Source organism: Gracilinanus agilis, chromosome 6, assembly GCF_016433145.1.
Source record: "Gracilinanus agilis isolate LMUSP501 chromosome 6, AgileGrace, whole genome shotgun sequence".
Classification (NCBI taxonomy): domain Eukaryota; kingdom Metazoa; phylum Chordata; class Mammalia; order Didelphimorphia; family Didelphidae; genus Gracilinanus; species Gracilinanus agilis.
Genome location: NC_058135.1, coordinates 219,610,639 through 219,627,222, shown reverse-complemented (window position 1 = coordinate 219,627,222; position 16,584 = coordinate 219,610,639). Strand labels below are relative to the sequence as shown.

The following is a 16,584-nucleotide window of genomic DNA, read 5'->3' as shown; positions in this document are numbered from 1 at the left end:
GGAAAACAATATGGGAGAGATTAGGTCTAGATCAACATCTCACACCCTACACCAAGATAAATTCAGAATGGGTGAACAACTTGAATATAAAGAGGGAAACTATAAATAAGTTAAGTGAACACAAAATAGTATACTTGTCAGATCTCTGGGAAAGGAAAGACTTTAAAACCAAGAAAGAGTTAGAGAAAATTACAAAATGTAAATTAAATGGTTTTGATTATATGAAACTAAAAAGCTTTTGTACAAACAAAAACAATGTAGTCAAAATCAGGAGGGAAACAACAAATTGGGAAAAAATCTTTATAACGAAAAACTCTGACAGGGGTCTAATTACTCAAATATACAAGGAGTTAAAGCAATTGTATAAAAAATCAAGCCATTCCCCAATTGATAAATGGGCAAGAGACATGAATAGGCAATTTTCAGGTAAAGAAATCAAAAGTATCAATAAGTACATGAGAAAGTGTTCCAAATCTCTAATAATTAGAGAAATGGAAATCAAAATAACTCTGAGGTATCACCTCACACCTAGCAGATTGGCTAAAATCAAAGAAGGGGAGAGTAATGAATGTTGGAGGGGATGTGGCAAAATTGGGACATTAATGCATTGCTGGTGGAGCTGTGAACTGATCCAGCCATTCTGGCTGGCAATTTGGAATCATGCTCAAAGGGCTATAAAAGAATGCCTGCCCTTTGATCCAGCCATACCATTGCTGGGTTTGTACCCCAAAGAGATCATAGATAAACAGACTTGTACGAAAATATTTATAGCTGCGCTTTTTGTGGTGGCAACAAACTGGAAAAGGAGGGGATGTCCTTCAATTGGGGAATGGCTGAACAAACTGTGGTATATGCGGGTGATGGAATACTATTGTGCTAAAAGGAATAACAAACTGGAGAAGTTCCAGGCGAACTGGAGAGACCTCCGGGATCTGATGCAGAGCGAAAGGAGCAGAGCCAGAAGAACATTGTACACAGAGACTGATATACTATGGTAAAATCAAATGTAATGGGCTTCTGTACCAGCAACAATGCAATGACCCAGGACAGCTCTGAGGGATTTATGGTAAAGATGCTACCCACATTCAGAGGAAGGACTGCAGGAGAGGAAACATATAAGAAAAACAACTGCTTGAACGCACGGGTTGGGGTGGACATGATTGAGGGTGTGGACTCGAAACTACCACACCAATGCAACCACCAACAATTTGGAAATAGGTCTTGATCAAGGACACATGACAAAACCAGTGGAAATGTGCATTGGCCATGGGTGGGCGGAGTGCGGGGGGTGAAGGGGAAAGTAGGAGCATGAATCATGTAACCATGTTAAAAATGATTATTAATAAATGTTAAAAAAAATAGTAAAGGCTGATATTAAGAGGAAAAGTAATATTTTAATTACCATGGCCATGTTAGTAAAAATATATAAGACCACATGCCTGGCTAAGATCCATTCAAACTGCCCACCAGTCTGTACCTTCTCCCATCTTTACTACGTAGCCAAAGAGAGCGTCTCAAGCCCCACCTTGGAATTTAAGCCGCACTTTACATTGGAGATGTCACCACGTCCAAAACCAGAAACCCATTGGACCATGGAAAATGTAGTCTTAAAGTCTCCCAAATGTCCACAGGAAGTTTGTCATTTAAAAGCTCAAAATGAGCCCCAAATACCTCTAAATGGAACCCCCAAAAGTTCTAAATAACACAGTCTAAACAACACAGATGACTTGTTGCTACATATTAAATTTCTTCTGAATAAGCTGGTTTTGGATATGCAAAATGGTGACGATGAGCTGGGTGGGGTGGACAGAGGTGGCTTTGGATCCATATATCCTGGCTTTGTATTGCAAGACAAGAAACAGTAAAGCTGAGGATGAGTATCAGAGCCTAAAGGACTGATCTTTAATACTCTTTAGAAAGTCAGATATAGTTGAAAAAAGATAGGCTAGACTATGTTAACCAAAATCGCTGTGAACAACTTTCCTATTCATTGCTAATTAGGGAAACAAGTATCCTTTGAGCATCCAAGGAGTGAGTAGGCTAATAAGTCATTGTTGCTTTTCTTCATATTCCCCATCTCCTGGCCCCATTTCTCTCATAACCTGATGGTTATTAAAGATCTCTAAGGATTCAGATTCATCAAATATACTATTTACATACTCTTCCCAGAAAAGAGAGGAGGTAGGAAGGAATAATGAACTGGAGGAATTCCATGTGAACTGGAGAGACCTCCAGGAATTGATGCAGAGCAAAAGAAGCAGAGCCAGAAGAACATTGTACACAGAGACTGATACATTATAGCACAGTCAAACATTGTAATGGACTTTTCTACTAGCAGCAATGCAATGTTCCAGGACAATCCAGAGGAATTTATGAGAAAGAAGCTCTCCACATCCAGAGAAAGAACTATGGGAGCAGGAGAAAAACATATGATCCATTACAGAGTTCGATGGGTATAAGATTGGGGTTTTGCTATTAAAAGATCATTCTATTGCAAATATGAATAATATAAAATTAGGTTTTGAACAATGATATATGTATAACCCAGTGGAATTGCTTGTCCCCTGGAGGGGGGGGAAGGAGGGGAAGAACTTGAATCATGTAATCATGGAAAAACACTCTTAATTAATTAATTTTAAAAAAAGAAAAGAGAGGAACTACATAACAATGTATTATGAATTCAAAATTTTAAATGTCTGTGATTGATACATATGAATAATTATATTGAAATGTTATTTCAAGTTGAATCTGTTATGTTTCTGCAGAAAAGTTAGAGAAAGATAATGAAATTATTATTTTTTTAGGTGCCCTTATCAGCCATGAAAAACTTCTGCTACAGATCAATACTGAACGAGAAATGGGGAACATGAGTTATAACCTAGGACAGGTTAGTTGACATCTACCATAAATTCAGCAGTTTTCTTTTGCTTTTCTCTCTAATTATAATGATAGCTGGCATTTTTAAAGCACTTTAACATTTGCAAAACACTGTATATATGTGATGTCATTTGATCCTCACAACCTACCTGAGAAGTAGGTGATAGTATGATCATTCTCATTTTATGATTAAGGAAACTGGGGCAGACATCAGTTAAGTGATTTGCTTAAGATTAGTTCGTAAGTGCTCCAGCATGCTTTCTACTGTGTTATTGAGCTGTAAGTAACTATGACTATATCCTGTGTTGTCTGTCATCAAACTTTAGTTTCTGAATAAGCATCTCTTTTAACCTAGAAGTTAAGACAATATATTTGATTAAGCACAGAAATTTATGTCTTTTTAAAAACTGAATTCTTGATCAAACAAATTTGTTTTTGAGTAAGCCTTTAATCTCTTTTTCAAAGTATTTTCCCATAGATTCCCAGAGCTGTAAGGGGCATAGTCCTCAGTCTGATGTAGGAATTCCCTTTGTAGTGTCTCCGAAGAGGATCATCTAACATCTACATAAGTGTAGCCCATTCTCCCTTTAGTAAACCTGAATTTTTACAAGACTCTTCCTTTAACTGTGCTAAAATTTCCTTCCTAGAAATGACACCATCTGGTATTCTGTCCTTTAAGCCTGTAGGTTGCCAAATGCAACTTCTACTTAAGATATCTGCCAATAATTCCCTTCTCTCCTAAATCCCCATCCTTGATTTTCCACCTTGGAATGTTTAGTTAAGTTCAATCTTTTGTTGAATGTTGTTAAATAACCACAAGCTGGCTTTGTAACGTTTAAAAATTATAAAGGCTGATATTATGAGGAAAAGTAATAATTTAATTACCATGGCCATGTTGGTAGAAAATATAAGACCACACCTGACTATTTCAAAAAAATGCCACCGGTCCGTACTTTCCCCCCATCATCCTTACGTAGCCAAAGAGCTCATCTCAAGCCAGACCTCTGAATTTTAAGCTGTGCTGTACATTGGAGACGTCACCACGCCCAAAACCGGAAACCCATTGGATTATGGAAAATGTAATTTCAAAGTGTCCACAGGAAGTTTGTCAATTACTTTTAAATGAAACCCCCAGAATTCCAAGTAACATAGCTTCTAAAGTCTGCATCCTTTTTATAGTTTTTAACCCTTCCACCATTCCTACTGTTCTCTAGATGACAGATGAGTGCAGTGTGTTCTCCACATCCTTTGTAAACTGCCATGTAGAAATGCCCTCAGTCCTCCAGGGGAGGTTCATCCATCATAGAAGGGATTGGGGTTAGTATTACTCTTCTTTGGTTCCTGAAAGTCTCATTAACTCTTGACTGCCATATCACAGCTTGAAGTCCTATAAATTCATTGATGTTTTGTTGTTGTTGTTGTTGTTGTTGTGTTTTTTTTAAACCTGATGGTGTGTAACTGGAGCTGGGAGAAAGAAAAGAATATAGTGATTGGTGGAAGAGAAATCAACAGAGGTCTAGAAACAGCGACAAGTATAGGGATTAGAGTGGAGACTGCTGTTGTCCTGCACATCAGAGGCTCTAGTAAATGTTTGTTGTTGACCTTTAATTTAAATCCTAATTGATTTTTGAATTAGTTATATTTTGGGGTTTATTAATATTTCAACAGATAACTTGTAACAGTTAAAAATTTGGTCGTTTTTTAAACAGTGCTTTTTTGCTACAATAGCATTACAGTCAGACAGCTATTAAGATTAAAATTCTCTGGAGATTATCTTAATTTATAATTATGTATTAAATAAATTAAAAGAGTGGGTCAGAGAAAGAAAGGGCAGTGGCCACATGTGGCCAGCTGTTCCTATTGCAAGAAGCCTCCTCATGTAGCCAGCAGTTTCCTGAGCTCACATTCTCCTAGCTACATTCCTGGGCTTGCCATCATACTTGCCTCCTCTCACTGTGGTTCTGGGACCAAAAAGAGAGCCAGTGTCCTCTCTTAGCCACCTCCTCTCTCCGTGGTTCTGGGCAAAAGAGACCCATTTCCTTCCCAAACCTAAATTAAATCTTTCCATGATGTCCCTTTTTTGAGTCTCTCTGATTTGCCAGACTTAACTTCAGTCCAGTTAAGAGGATACCAGGAGTCACATGGGACAAGAGGCAAGTGTCTTTTGGGTGTCGGGGAGCTATGAGACTTCTGGCATCCTCTCAGAGTGACAATGCATTCTCCCTTATACAGATAAACCTCAAGTCTTGTTCTTATTTCAGTCAGAGGATGGGGTTAAATTGAAATCTCAAGAGAATAGAGGTTCAGACTGATATTAAATTCTCACACAGCACTGGACTCAAACTTGAGATTCTTGGGTAATAGTTTTGGTTGGGCACTTTAAATGCTGTATGTTCTTAAGCAAATCATCTATCCTAGTTGGAATTCAGTTTCTTCATCTCTAACATGAGACTTGTTTCCCTCCAGAGTAAGTAGGGATTGGCAATTCAGATTACAGATGCCAAACGTTACATACACTGACAGATGAAATTGCTTTGTGCAGTGGTTGTGTTTATCGTCTTTTCTTTAAGAGTGCATTCTTTTGGAAATAACGGTGAGCTAGTTAAATTAGGAATCACCCATGGTATAAAACACAGAAGATACAATCAATAAAAATTTAAAAATGTTAAAATGAGGTTGAATTTGTTGGTTCATCTTTAAATCCCTTCAGGTTCCAAATTTAAACTAAAATTTCTGGCTTAGTGTTTTCCTTCTAACCAATGATGAAAACTTTGCCTTTGGACCTGGAATATTCATTTGACCTATGGATATATTTTTGGATGAGAGTCTGGAAACAAATTTACAGGGCATATCATTTGATTCTCCTGCTAGAGGTTGTTTATATAGTCATTAATTGGCAATTGGCTTAAGAGTTAATAAGATCTTAGAATCAAGAGTTGGAAGGGACCTTAGACATCACAAAATTATGACTGACATCACATCAATAAATAGTTATCATCTTGAATATTAATTAAATTATTAAGCACTTTTATTTTTAAAATTTAGAAGGTGTAAGAAAAGGATTTTATTTAAATTGCCATAGGGATAGAAATTAGCCTATGATTTCCTTAGTTCATGAAACTCCTAGAGTAAGAAATTTACTCCATCTATGTAGGGCAGCACTTCCTTTACAACCCATAGGATTGGAGGGCTTCAGAGAGTACCAGAACTAAGTGACTTCCCCAAGATCACATAGCCATTATTGTAGTTTGTCCTTTATTTTGGAAGAGAACCAATGATTACAGTGTGATGTCTTTTCTCTTGCTCCAGTATGTCAGAGGGGAGCTATAAACTTGGATCTTCCTATCTTCAAGGTCAATTTTCAGCTATATATTGTTTATGTTATATTGAAACTAGCAGAACCTAAAGGGTTCTAGACTTGAAGATTTTTTTTGCTTAGTCATTGGCTAAGTCATGGGGTTTCTTAGGTTTGGAATTCTTCCTCTTCATCTGCTGCTTGACTTCCTTCAAGTCCCAGCTAAAATCTTAGCTTCTTTTGGAAGCCTTTCCTGATCTCTTTTTATGTTAGTGCCTTCCCTCTGGATTATTTTCCTATTTATCTTGTCTATAACTTGTTTGCTCATAGGTGTTTGCATGTTGTCTGCCTCATTGGTTTGTATGTTCCTCTACTGTCTTTGGCCTCTCTTTGTAGCCTCAGCACAAAGCACAGTGCCTGACACATAGTAGGTGCTTAATCAATATTCATCAGCTGACTGATCCATCAGTACAACCATGTTTTGTATCCATCATCATTAATCAGATGTGTATGAACTCTGAAATGTGCTTCTGACTACTTTCTCCTATTATAGTTTGACTTATTCCTTTTGAACTTTTAAATTTTTATCCTGACTTCTAGTACCTAACCTGTTCCTATTTTCCTAGTTCTTTAACTCCTAATTGGTCTTATTTCTCTATTCCGATGGGGCCAGTGTCCTACAATTTCAATCATGCCTTCTCCTTATCCTTAGGCTTCCTTTCCCTCTTGATCTGCCATTTATGTTGTTGATGGTTAACCCAGCATCAGCTTCCACCAAACCTTCTAGCCTCTATTACCTAGTATTATTATAGAAAGTCATGAGTTCTTGCTGACTAAGCCCCGAATGAATTTATGCTTGGACAATAATTATGTACTTGTAAAAGTGGAGGAAGGAAAGAAGGAAACGTACATTTTTGAGACCAGCCTGAACACAACAGAGCTTTGCTAATATGGAATGGCATAAAATGAGGCTGGAGAGGAGACTGGAGTGGGATAATAACTTAGAAAGATGGAAGAGGCAAAGGAATTCAGACTTGAAATAGATCTCAGAGTAAGGATGTGATAAAACACACAATAATGAATGCAGCTTTTGGGTGTTTTTTTAAAGTGTATGGTGAATTAAAGTTTCTAATGAAAAAGCTTTCTTATGAATTTGAGTTCTTGATGCTTGTGTGCTAGCAGAGAACAGACTGGTAAGGTCAGCCAAAACGGAAAGCTTTCCGAACAGGCTCAACTGCAAACTTGCACTGATCTTTCACTGTTGTACAAGAGCCAATCTAGAGTAGCTAATCTCTAAATGATTAACTACAAAATGACACATTCTTTTTGGTTAAAGACTCAGGAGAGTTGTATCCTATAGTAAGGGAAAAGATTGTCCCTAAAGGGAAAACCCCATACTCATAAAATCATGGTGATTTAAAGAAAATTATTCTTCTGGCCTTCTGGAATATTGAGTTATTGAGGAATCTGGGAAAAATGGATTCAGTGTTAGTCCTATGCCAGTTTAACTTAGTGTAATTTTAAAAAATATATTGACATATATTGTTTTCATATCACTTTCAAGTATTTATATCTCTCCTCCTTCTCCCCCTAATAAAGCATCCCTTGTAACAAAGAATTTAAAAAAAGGAAGAGGAGAACCTTCCCCCACCTCCAGCACATCACTTATGTTAGACTATAATACCTATAGTGCCTCACCTCTGCAAAGGAGAGAAGGAAGTATTTTTCTCAATTCTTCTTCAGAACCAATCTTTTTGGTCATTACAACTAAATGACATTTTCTTTTTGTTTCCTTTGTTTATTTGATTTTTTTGTTTCCATTTGCATTATTATAGTCATCGTGTATTTCTTTCTGGTTCTGTTTACTTCATTCTATATTAGTTGATGTTAGTCTTCCCAAGAGTCTCTGAATTTTGTTATAGTTGTCATTTCATAGTACAGTAATATTCCATTATAGTTGTATACTACAATGTGATTAGCCATTCCTCAGTTAATAGACATCTTTGTTTCTGGTTCTTTGCTATCACAAAAAGTGCAACCATAAATGAATATTTTGAGGTACATAGGGTATTTCTGTCTTTGACCTTTCTGGCTTGTATGCCTACCATGGCAAATATGGGTCAGAGTGTTTAGATATTATAGTTATTTCTTCAGCATAATTGCAAGTCAGTTTTCAGAGTGATTGCAATTTGGAGTTTTAATCGTATAACACTCTACTTTTTAATATGCCTTCTATTTTATTGAAGCAAAGGGGTTTTTTAAATCATGTTTCACTTTGTATTTGCAAAAAAAAAAAATCATTGTGCTTTCTATTTATGAATGTTCCTGCCTTCCCACAAACCCTTCTAATAGCAACCATTTCCATATTTTGTCCTCTTTCCCAATTTGACAGGGGTGGAGTTGCTTTGATTTACATTTTATTATCATTGACTTGGAGTAGTCTTTCACATAAGTGCACAATTGATAGTTCTTCTAAGAAAGACTTATTAAATTCTTTCGAGCACTTACTCTTTTAGCAGAGGATCTTGATTTTATAGACCTGTGTTAAATCCCTCAGTATCTTGGACATCAGGCACTTATCCTTTATTTGAAACAAAGATTTTTACCCCAGACAAAAATTTCTTATCTCAGCCTCACTGATTTTATTTGTACAAAAGCAATATTCGTAAAAATATCTGATTATTTTCATCATTTGTTTAAGAACTTTTTAAAACAACTGTTTCTGAGTTTTCTTAACAATTTAGCATGATTTTTATTTTTTACTTTTTAATTCTTTTTTTTATTCCAAATTGTCTTCTTTCCCTCAGTCTTTCCCTACCCATTTGGAGACTGCAAGATTTATAATATCCATTGTAACTTAATATGATTTTTGTAGAGAAATTTCTCTAACATTTAACATTTTGCCTTGTGAAAATAGTACCTTATTCTTGGAAAATATAAATTGCATTATTTTTTTTTAAAAACTTGCACTACCTTAATGAAGTTTCAGTGTTTGTACCTCTCACTTGAGGTAAGGATACTCTAGTTAAAAAAGCATTTATTTAGAGAGTGAAAACTGGAGATAGGAAGTCCTGGATTCATATATGCTGTCAGTCACTTCCTGGCTGTGTGATTCAGGGCAAGTCACTTAATCCCAGTTGCCTATCGCTTACTACTCTTCTGCCCTGTAAATGCTACTTAGTTTTTGAAGATAAAGATTTCTTCTCCTTTTTCAGATTTCTTGCAGGTCAGTCCATTAATAGCATCAAAATTGCCTCCCAGGGGGCAGCTGGGTAGCTCAGTGGAGTGAGAGTCAGGCCTAGAGACAGGAGGTCCTAGGTTCAAACCCGGCCTCAGCCACATCCCAGCTGTGTGACCCTGGGCAAGTCACTTGACCCCCATTGCCCACCCTTACCAATCTTCCACCTATGAGACAATACACCGAAGTACAAGGGTTTAAAAAAAAAATTGCCTCCCTTCAGAAATGAACTTGTTTTGGGTCTTCATAGCCCTGTCCAAGTGTTCTTCCTGTGTGATTTCTTTTGAGCCATTTCTGCTTCTTAGTATAGTGTATTAAGAAACTTTGTAACCTCAGAGGGGGTGGCTTCACTTTTATTAATGATGAAAACATTTGATTATAGTATTTTAGTTGCTCAAGTGATTAGAAGTGAGGTCACATTGGGGCTAAAGAATGGAACTGATATGAGAGGTACTGCAGTGGTACCATCAAAGATAAAGGAGCCTACATTACATTCCAGAGTATATGAAAAGAATCAATTTTAGTACAGATTTACTGTGAGTAATTTTTAGAAATCAAAGAGAACAGAAGCTTGGTCAGAAGATCAATAAACACTTAAATTGTGTAAACACAAACACACACACGTGCACACAGATTCTAGAAACTCTACACTTGTGAGAATATTACCCTTTGGCAAAACTGTCCAACAAATCCTTAGAAAAATATCTTTTGAGAATTTGGCAAAGAAAGCAATGGAGTCAGCTTGGAGTTATAAATGCCAAATCATGCTAAATTACAAATCCTTTCCTAATAGATTTGCTACATTAATAAACTGAATTGCATAGACTCAGATATTTTGAATTCATCAAAACATTTGAGACTGTGGCTTGAAATTCTTGAGGGTAAAAATGGGAAAATATGGAGTATAAAATTAAAGATTAATTCAAGATTCAGATTAATAATTTTTTTAAAAATTGTACAGTATGTTGGGAGATGATTAGCCTAACTTGTTCTTTGCAGCTTTCACCCATTGCTTGTAATTCTGCTTAATACCCTGGATAAAAGAATCAAGATTTTTTAAAAAAATGTAAAAGGTTAAAATGAGCAGGATGAATTTCTCAGTGTTAATGGCAATGCTTTGGTCTCAAGTTTAGATTTTAATTTTATAAGTACAAACTTGTTCGTGCTAATCTAAAAGGGACTTGTATGAAAAAAAAGTATAGCAGTTTCATAAACTGCAAGCTCACATTGATCCAGATGTGATGGAGCCAACAAAGAAATTCCTTCCATGAATGCCAACACAATCACCTGTAATTAGAAAAGAATAATAACAGTAATAGTAACTAGCATATATATATAGTGTTTTAAGGTTTGCAGAGTAATTAATATGCTAATTCTGAGCCTCATTCTAAGCTATGACATAGGGGTTCTACTGAAACACAAGAGAGTTTAAGTGACTTGCCAGGATCACACAGCTAGTAAGTGTCTGAGACAGAATTTGAACTCAATGGTTAGGGACAGGGGTCCAGTGAGGGATGAAAGAGGCAGAGAAGATGCAGTGAGTGTGCAGTGGCTCACCTGATTAGACATCACTAGTTCAGTGATTCCTTCATGGTTGCTAAGGCTTGGGTGGTCAGTTGTGAGCTAGTAAAATCCAGTTTGTCTGGTTTAGTTCTCCAGACATGCAAGAGGCCACATTGGCATAGAAATTCTAAGGTGACTATAAATAGGCACAGCCCCAGAAGCACCAGGATATTATGCCAAAGGTGATTAAGGAGAGAGGGAGAATGGCTCTGGGCTGCACCCTTTTAGTATTCTCTGACCCATCAGATGGTGTGTAGGCTAAAACATCTTTGCCCCAAGAGTCCTCTTAGGGAGGGAAGATTGAATACTTTCACTTCCTCCTTGCTGCTATCAAGCAAACTCCTTCCTGATCATCAGCTATTAGTGTTATATAGAAGGAAGAATCAAATTTATTCTCTTCAACTCTAGAGAATAGAACAAAGGAGATCTCAGCTTATTATAATGATTTTTCTGACATTTAGTATTTTAAATTAATTGTAATTAATTAGTAAGGTCTTTGTCCCTGATAGGGACACCCAGAGAACAGTGGCTCAGCAGTTCCCATGTCCCACTTTGTGACCATCTGGCTAGTGGTCAAGAGGGAGGGTGGAGACCGACGGGAGCTTGGGCTCCAGGATTGCCATCATGGGGATGGAGAAGAAATTACCACAGATTAAAGAGGCCTTTCAACTGGCCCAGCTGCCCCACCAGAACCACACCAAGCTGGTGGCAGCCTTGAACCTAACCTATAGCATGATAGAAGATAAAACATTTTTTTAAAAAAGAATTCATTCACTACCTTAAATATGTCATAATAATATATAAACAGAAATCTACTGTGGAACAAATAATAGATTTCTTGACTATATTTTTTACTTCATTTCACCAGTCAGAGAAAGAAGATGATGAGGAAGATGAAGAAAGTTCCCTTTTAATTTATTAACTTTTCTCTTGGAGTCTCATGAAGCAAATAGTAATGCAGTTAGATTTAGAGTGCATCACTTTATAAATAAACAGTGGGAAGTATGCCAGAAAATGCCTAGATTAATGATGATTTGTTGGTAAATTTAATGAAGCCATGGTTATTAGAGTGAAAGATAAAATTCCAAATGTGAGGATTCAGGTAGTTCTGGCTCTTGCTAGACTTCAGGATTCCAAGGATGACAACTGTCCTGTAGTTAATGCATATAATTCCTTATGTGAAAATGATTTCAATTCAGAAGTGAGGCATGTAGTGTTATCTGGTATTGCCCCTGATAGGTTTACCCAGAGAATGGATGACTATAACATTTCTTGCATTGGGATTGGAGGTTAGATTAGGTGACCTGAATTTTCTTTCCATTTAAGAATTAGAGAGCAAGTCCCAGTTGCTTTTTCCATACTCTTCAGTCTTGAACTTCACACTGCTGTTAGAATGCAGGTAATCCACAAGAAGCCATGCTAGAACTGTGAAGGCAGAGGTCTATCTTTGTGAAGGATAGAATATATTCATGCCTCTTCACTTGTATGTACCTAAAAGCCAGGGATTTGGAACAGGTTATTCAAGATTACTTAACCTCTTATTTGTCTTCTACTCAGCTGATTTCTCCCTGAAAATTACTGTTTAGATGTAGAGTAGAGCAGAAATCAAAAAGATCTCTGGCACTAATTACAAGGCTTAGACAACTGTGTTTCTTCTCTTCCCTTACTCCCCTCTTGGTAGCTTCTTGTATTTGAAGAACATAGGAATGAGGCAGGAACTAAGAAGCCAGTATTTTTCACCCTTGACTCCCCCTGAATATTTCTATACACTGTCTAGGCTCTGTGCAGAAAATTGGTGTCATTTTGAGTGAAATACCAAATTTTGTCTTTCATCCTAGGACAAGATGCCTACTCCAGAGGGTTAGCTAATCTGGCTTTTCAAACCAGTTAAAAAGCCAATTCTTGATGTCATTATCTTCTGTAATATACTCTGCTTTTATATCTTTTTTTAATTCCCCAAAGGGATATTTTTAAGCTTTCACTCATATTTTCTGTGCCTGGAATATTATCTCTCTTTTTGCTTACAGATATCCTATTCATCTTTTAAAGCTTAACTCAGATGTCACTTCCTCCATGAAGCCTTTCTTGTTCCTGCCCTGCAGCCTTCACTTTGATTTGTAATTCTTTGCTGCATTTATCAATTAATATCATGCATTTTACTTATCTGTTTAGGTGTCATTTACCCTTACTAGATTGTAGGGAGTGTATCTTTTCTAAATTTTGTGTCTGCCTCAGGTCTAAGCACAGTGGTCTGCACATAGTAGTGTCTACTTAAGTGCTGCTTCTATCTTTTTTGTGCAGGGGAAAAGCCCAAATATTTCTAAATGGTTTTGGTTTGTGTGTCTCAGGTCTCTATACACTCTGTGTGGCTCGGAAATAACATCACTCCACTGAGAGAAGAAGAGTGGGATGAAGATGAAGAAGACGATGGTGACCTTCCTGCCCCTTCTTCACCTCCAACATCTCCAATAAACTCCAGGTTTCAACGTAGTTTTGTTTTGTTAATTAATTTTCTTAAATTGTCAAGATAAGGTTTAGTAACATATTTTAGAATCTGAAAGAATACTTAAAGTCTTATTTTTTGCAGGAAACACCGGGCTGGAGTTGATATACATTCCTGTTCGCAGTTTTTGCTTGAATTATACAGTCAGTGGATACTCCCATCGAGTTCAGCCAAAAGAACTCCAGTCATTCTGATCAGTGAAGTAGTAAGATCTGTAAGTTCCCTTTCCCTGAAAATTCTCCCTGGTACCTTCCCTTGCCCCACAATTAAAACCCAACAAGAGCAACCAAATTGACCTTTTCATTTGGTAGAAAGAGCTTTGAATCAGGGGTGAGAAGGCCAGAGTTCCATTTCTGCTGTTTTCTGCTGTTTGATAGACTAACTGTGTGACTGGACAAGCCACATAACTTTGCTGACCTTCCATTTTCTCATGGGTAAAATGGGGAGAGTGGTAATGTCTGTAAAGCCTATCTCACCAGGGCTGTCATATTCATCTATTGAAATGCAGTGAAAGCATTTTCTAAATTGTAAAGTGTTACATCTATGGAAGGTATTGCTATACATATTGCTATTAGTAATGTTAATTCCTTGATTATGGGATTCTAATCTATATAGTTTTGCTGCCTCCTATTCCCTAGATTTCCCTCTTGTCCTTGTTAAAAGATATATTAGTAGGGAATAAAGAATTATATCTTGCTAATTATTAAATACCATTTCTACAATTAGAGCTATTACATACCATTAGTACAATTGTTCTAAATTAGTATAGTGCATTTGAGGCTTGCTCCTTGGTGTTGTCAGAAGGATTGGGAAAAAAATCACTGAAAAAGAGCTTTGGAGTGAGTAATTATCTATTAGAAACTTTCTGGAGATCCTTTCTGCTCATAGGGTAGCTTTCTTACATCTCATGGATAGTAAATTAGCTTAATTTCTTTTTGCGATGTTTCTATAGATTTTTTCCGACCTTTCGGTTACAAGCCAAAGAAGTATGAATTTAAAGATTCTTTGAGAGTACTAATATTATCTCACATTTTCATAGTATATTATAGTTTACAAAGTACTTGTGAAAGGTGCCCATATTAGCTCTCTTTTTCAGAGTATAGAACAGTGGTTCCCAAATGTTTTTGGCCTACTGCCCCCTTTCCAGAAAAAATATTACTTAGCCCCCTGGAAATGAAATTTTTTAAAAAATTTAATAGCAATTAATGGGAAAGATAAATGCACCTGTGGCCATCACCGCTCTCCTGGATTGCTGCAGCACCCACCAGGGGGTGGTGGCGCCCACTTTGGGAATCACTGGTATAGAATATAGAGCTGAAAGGGAACTTAAAAATCACTTAACCCAATCCCCTCATATTACAAAGGAGAAACTAAGACTCAGAGAGCAAGTGACATGTCCAAGTCACACAAAATGCCAGAGGCAGATTTGAAACCCAGGAGTCCTCACTCCAAATCCAACCTTCTTTCTTCTGTTTCCTATTGGCTCCTATAGCACCAAATAGCACAATAAATTTGGTCTTAGAGATTTCTTTTTTGTTTCTGAATCCTAAAGGCCCCCTCAGGCTCTGTTGTGTTGCCCCTTGGAGTTGAACATATGTCCCCATTGGCAGAGTTTTTAGCTGTTGTTTTGATTTATATCCCTGATAACCTGATTCTCCCTTTCTCTGTTGAAAAAATGTCTTGTTCATCTCCAGCTCCTGGCAGTTTCAGACTTGTTTACAGAAAGGAATCAATTTGAGATGATGTACTTGACACTGACAGAGTTACGAAGGGTGCATCCTTCTGAAGATGAAATTCTCATTCAATATTTAGTGCCAGCCACTTGTAAAGCTGCGGCTGTTCTGGGGATGGTAAGATATAGATATTTCTGGTGTCAGTCCTTTCAAAATTGTTTTTATATGTAAATTTTGGTTGATTTACTAATATTTTGGTCATTTTCTTAGCTTGATAATGGTAGAAAAGTCCTTAGTTAATTACCAGTTGCTGGGATCAGGAATTTATACTTTTATTCTGTAGGCATTGGGAACCCTCTCAAGGGTTTTGAATAGAGGAGTGACTTGATCAGAACTGTGTATTACAAAGATTACTCAGGCAGTGCGTACAGGATATATTAGAGAGAAGATAAACTAGAGGCAGGAAGACCAGTTAGGAGGCTGTTATCCATACAATAGGTAATTTAGAAGGGCCTGCATTTAGTGATAGAAGTACAAATAAGATAATACATGTTGTCATTTTGTTGGATAAGGAGAATGAGGAAGATAGAAGAGCCAAGTATGTCTCCAAAGCTTCAGTCTGCGGTGCTATCAACAGAAATAGTAAAATGGAGGAGGAATTGGAAGGAAAGATGAGTTGACTTGGAGATAGGATCCTCTCATTATTGCCCAAGACTGTGCTATTTACAATTCAGGACTTCAGTTTGAGAGTGATTAGTGTTACCATTAGTTAGAATGTATGAACTGGCTGAATAAGTGCTCCTCAATGAGAGCAATTAATATTATTGTTCCTCCAATCTTTACAGAATTATTAACTTTCTGAGCTATAAGGGACTTAGAGAAGTCACCTAGACCATCTTCTCACCCAGGACAGGAATCTTCTCTTTATGAAAAAAAAAAAAAAAAGATGAAGGGTTACTCCAGCACTGGAGTATTCCTAATTCTGCATTTTATTCCTCCCCCATTGAGATGCTTTGAAGAAGCGTCCTTGACAATATTCATAGAGCTGTGGCACACTAGAGCTCAAAGGGACCTTGGATACCATCTAGTCCTCTTCATACTTCATCTAATTTAAAAGTCTTTAGAAGTGTTGAGTAAGCCTTGGGAGGTCAGAATTTCCTATACCTTTCTTCTCCCTACATCATGACTGTCTACACGTCATTATTCTTCTAGCTGGCAACCCCATGATGACTCTTTTTTCCTTCATCTTCTGCCCTAAAGATTCAAAAGACTCTGAATCCCTCTCTTCTTTCCCTGATGTGATCCAGATCCCCTTTTGTATTTTACAATTGCCACCCCTTCTTTGGAGTCTTCCTTCTTTGGACCATCCACATCACAGCCTCCTGCTGTATTAAGCCATGTCTTCCTGCTTTCCAAGTACAGAAGCTACAATGTC

At 37.1% G+C, this 16,584-nt stretch overlaps 1 protein-coding gene across 1 annotated transcript in view; it reads left to right on the top strand.

The window, feature by feature from the left end:
- The window catches only part of HTT (huntingtin), a 196,843-nt gene that overhangs the window by 161,378 nt on the left and 18,881 nt on the right, over positions 1-16,584 (top strand). Inside the window, exons 59-62 of the mRNA XM_044681771.1 lie at positions 2,805-2,887; positions 13,322-13,452; positions 13,561-13,690; positions 15,171-15,326. Of these exons, the coding sequence (XP_044537706.1) occupies positions 2,805-2,887; positions 13,322-13,452; positions 13,561-13,690; positions 15,171-15,326 (500 nt within the window). The remainder of the gene's footprint in view (positions 1-2,804; positions 2,888-13,321; positions 13,453-13,560; positions 13,691-15,170; positions 15,327-16,584) is intronic.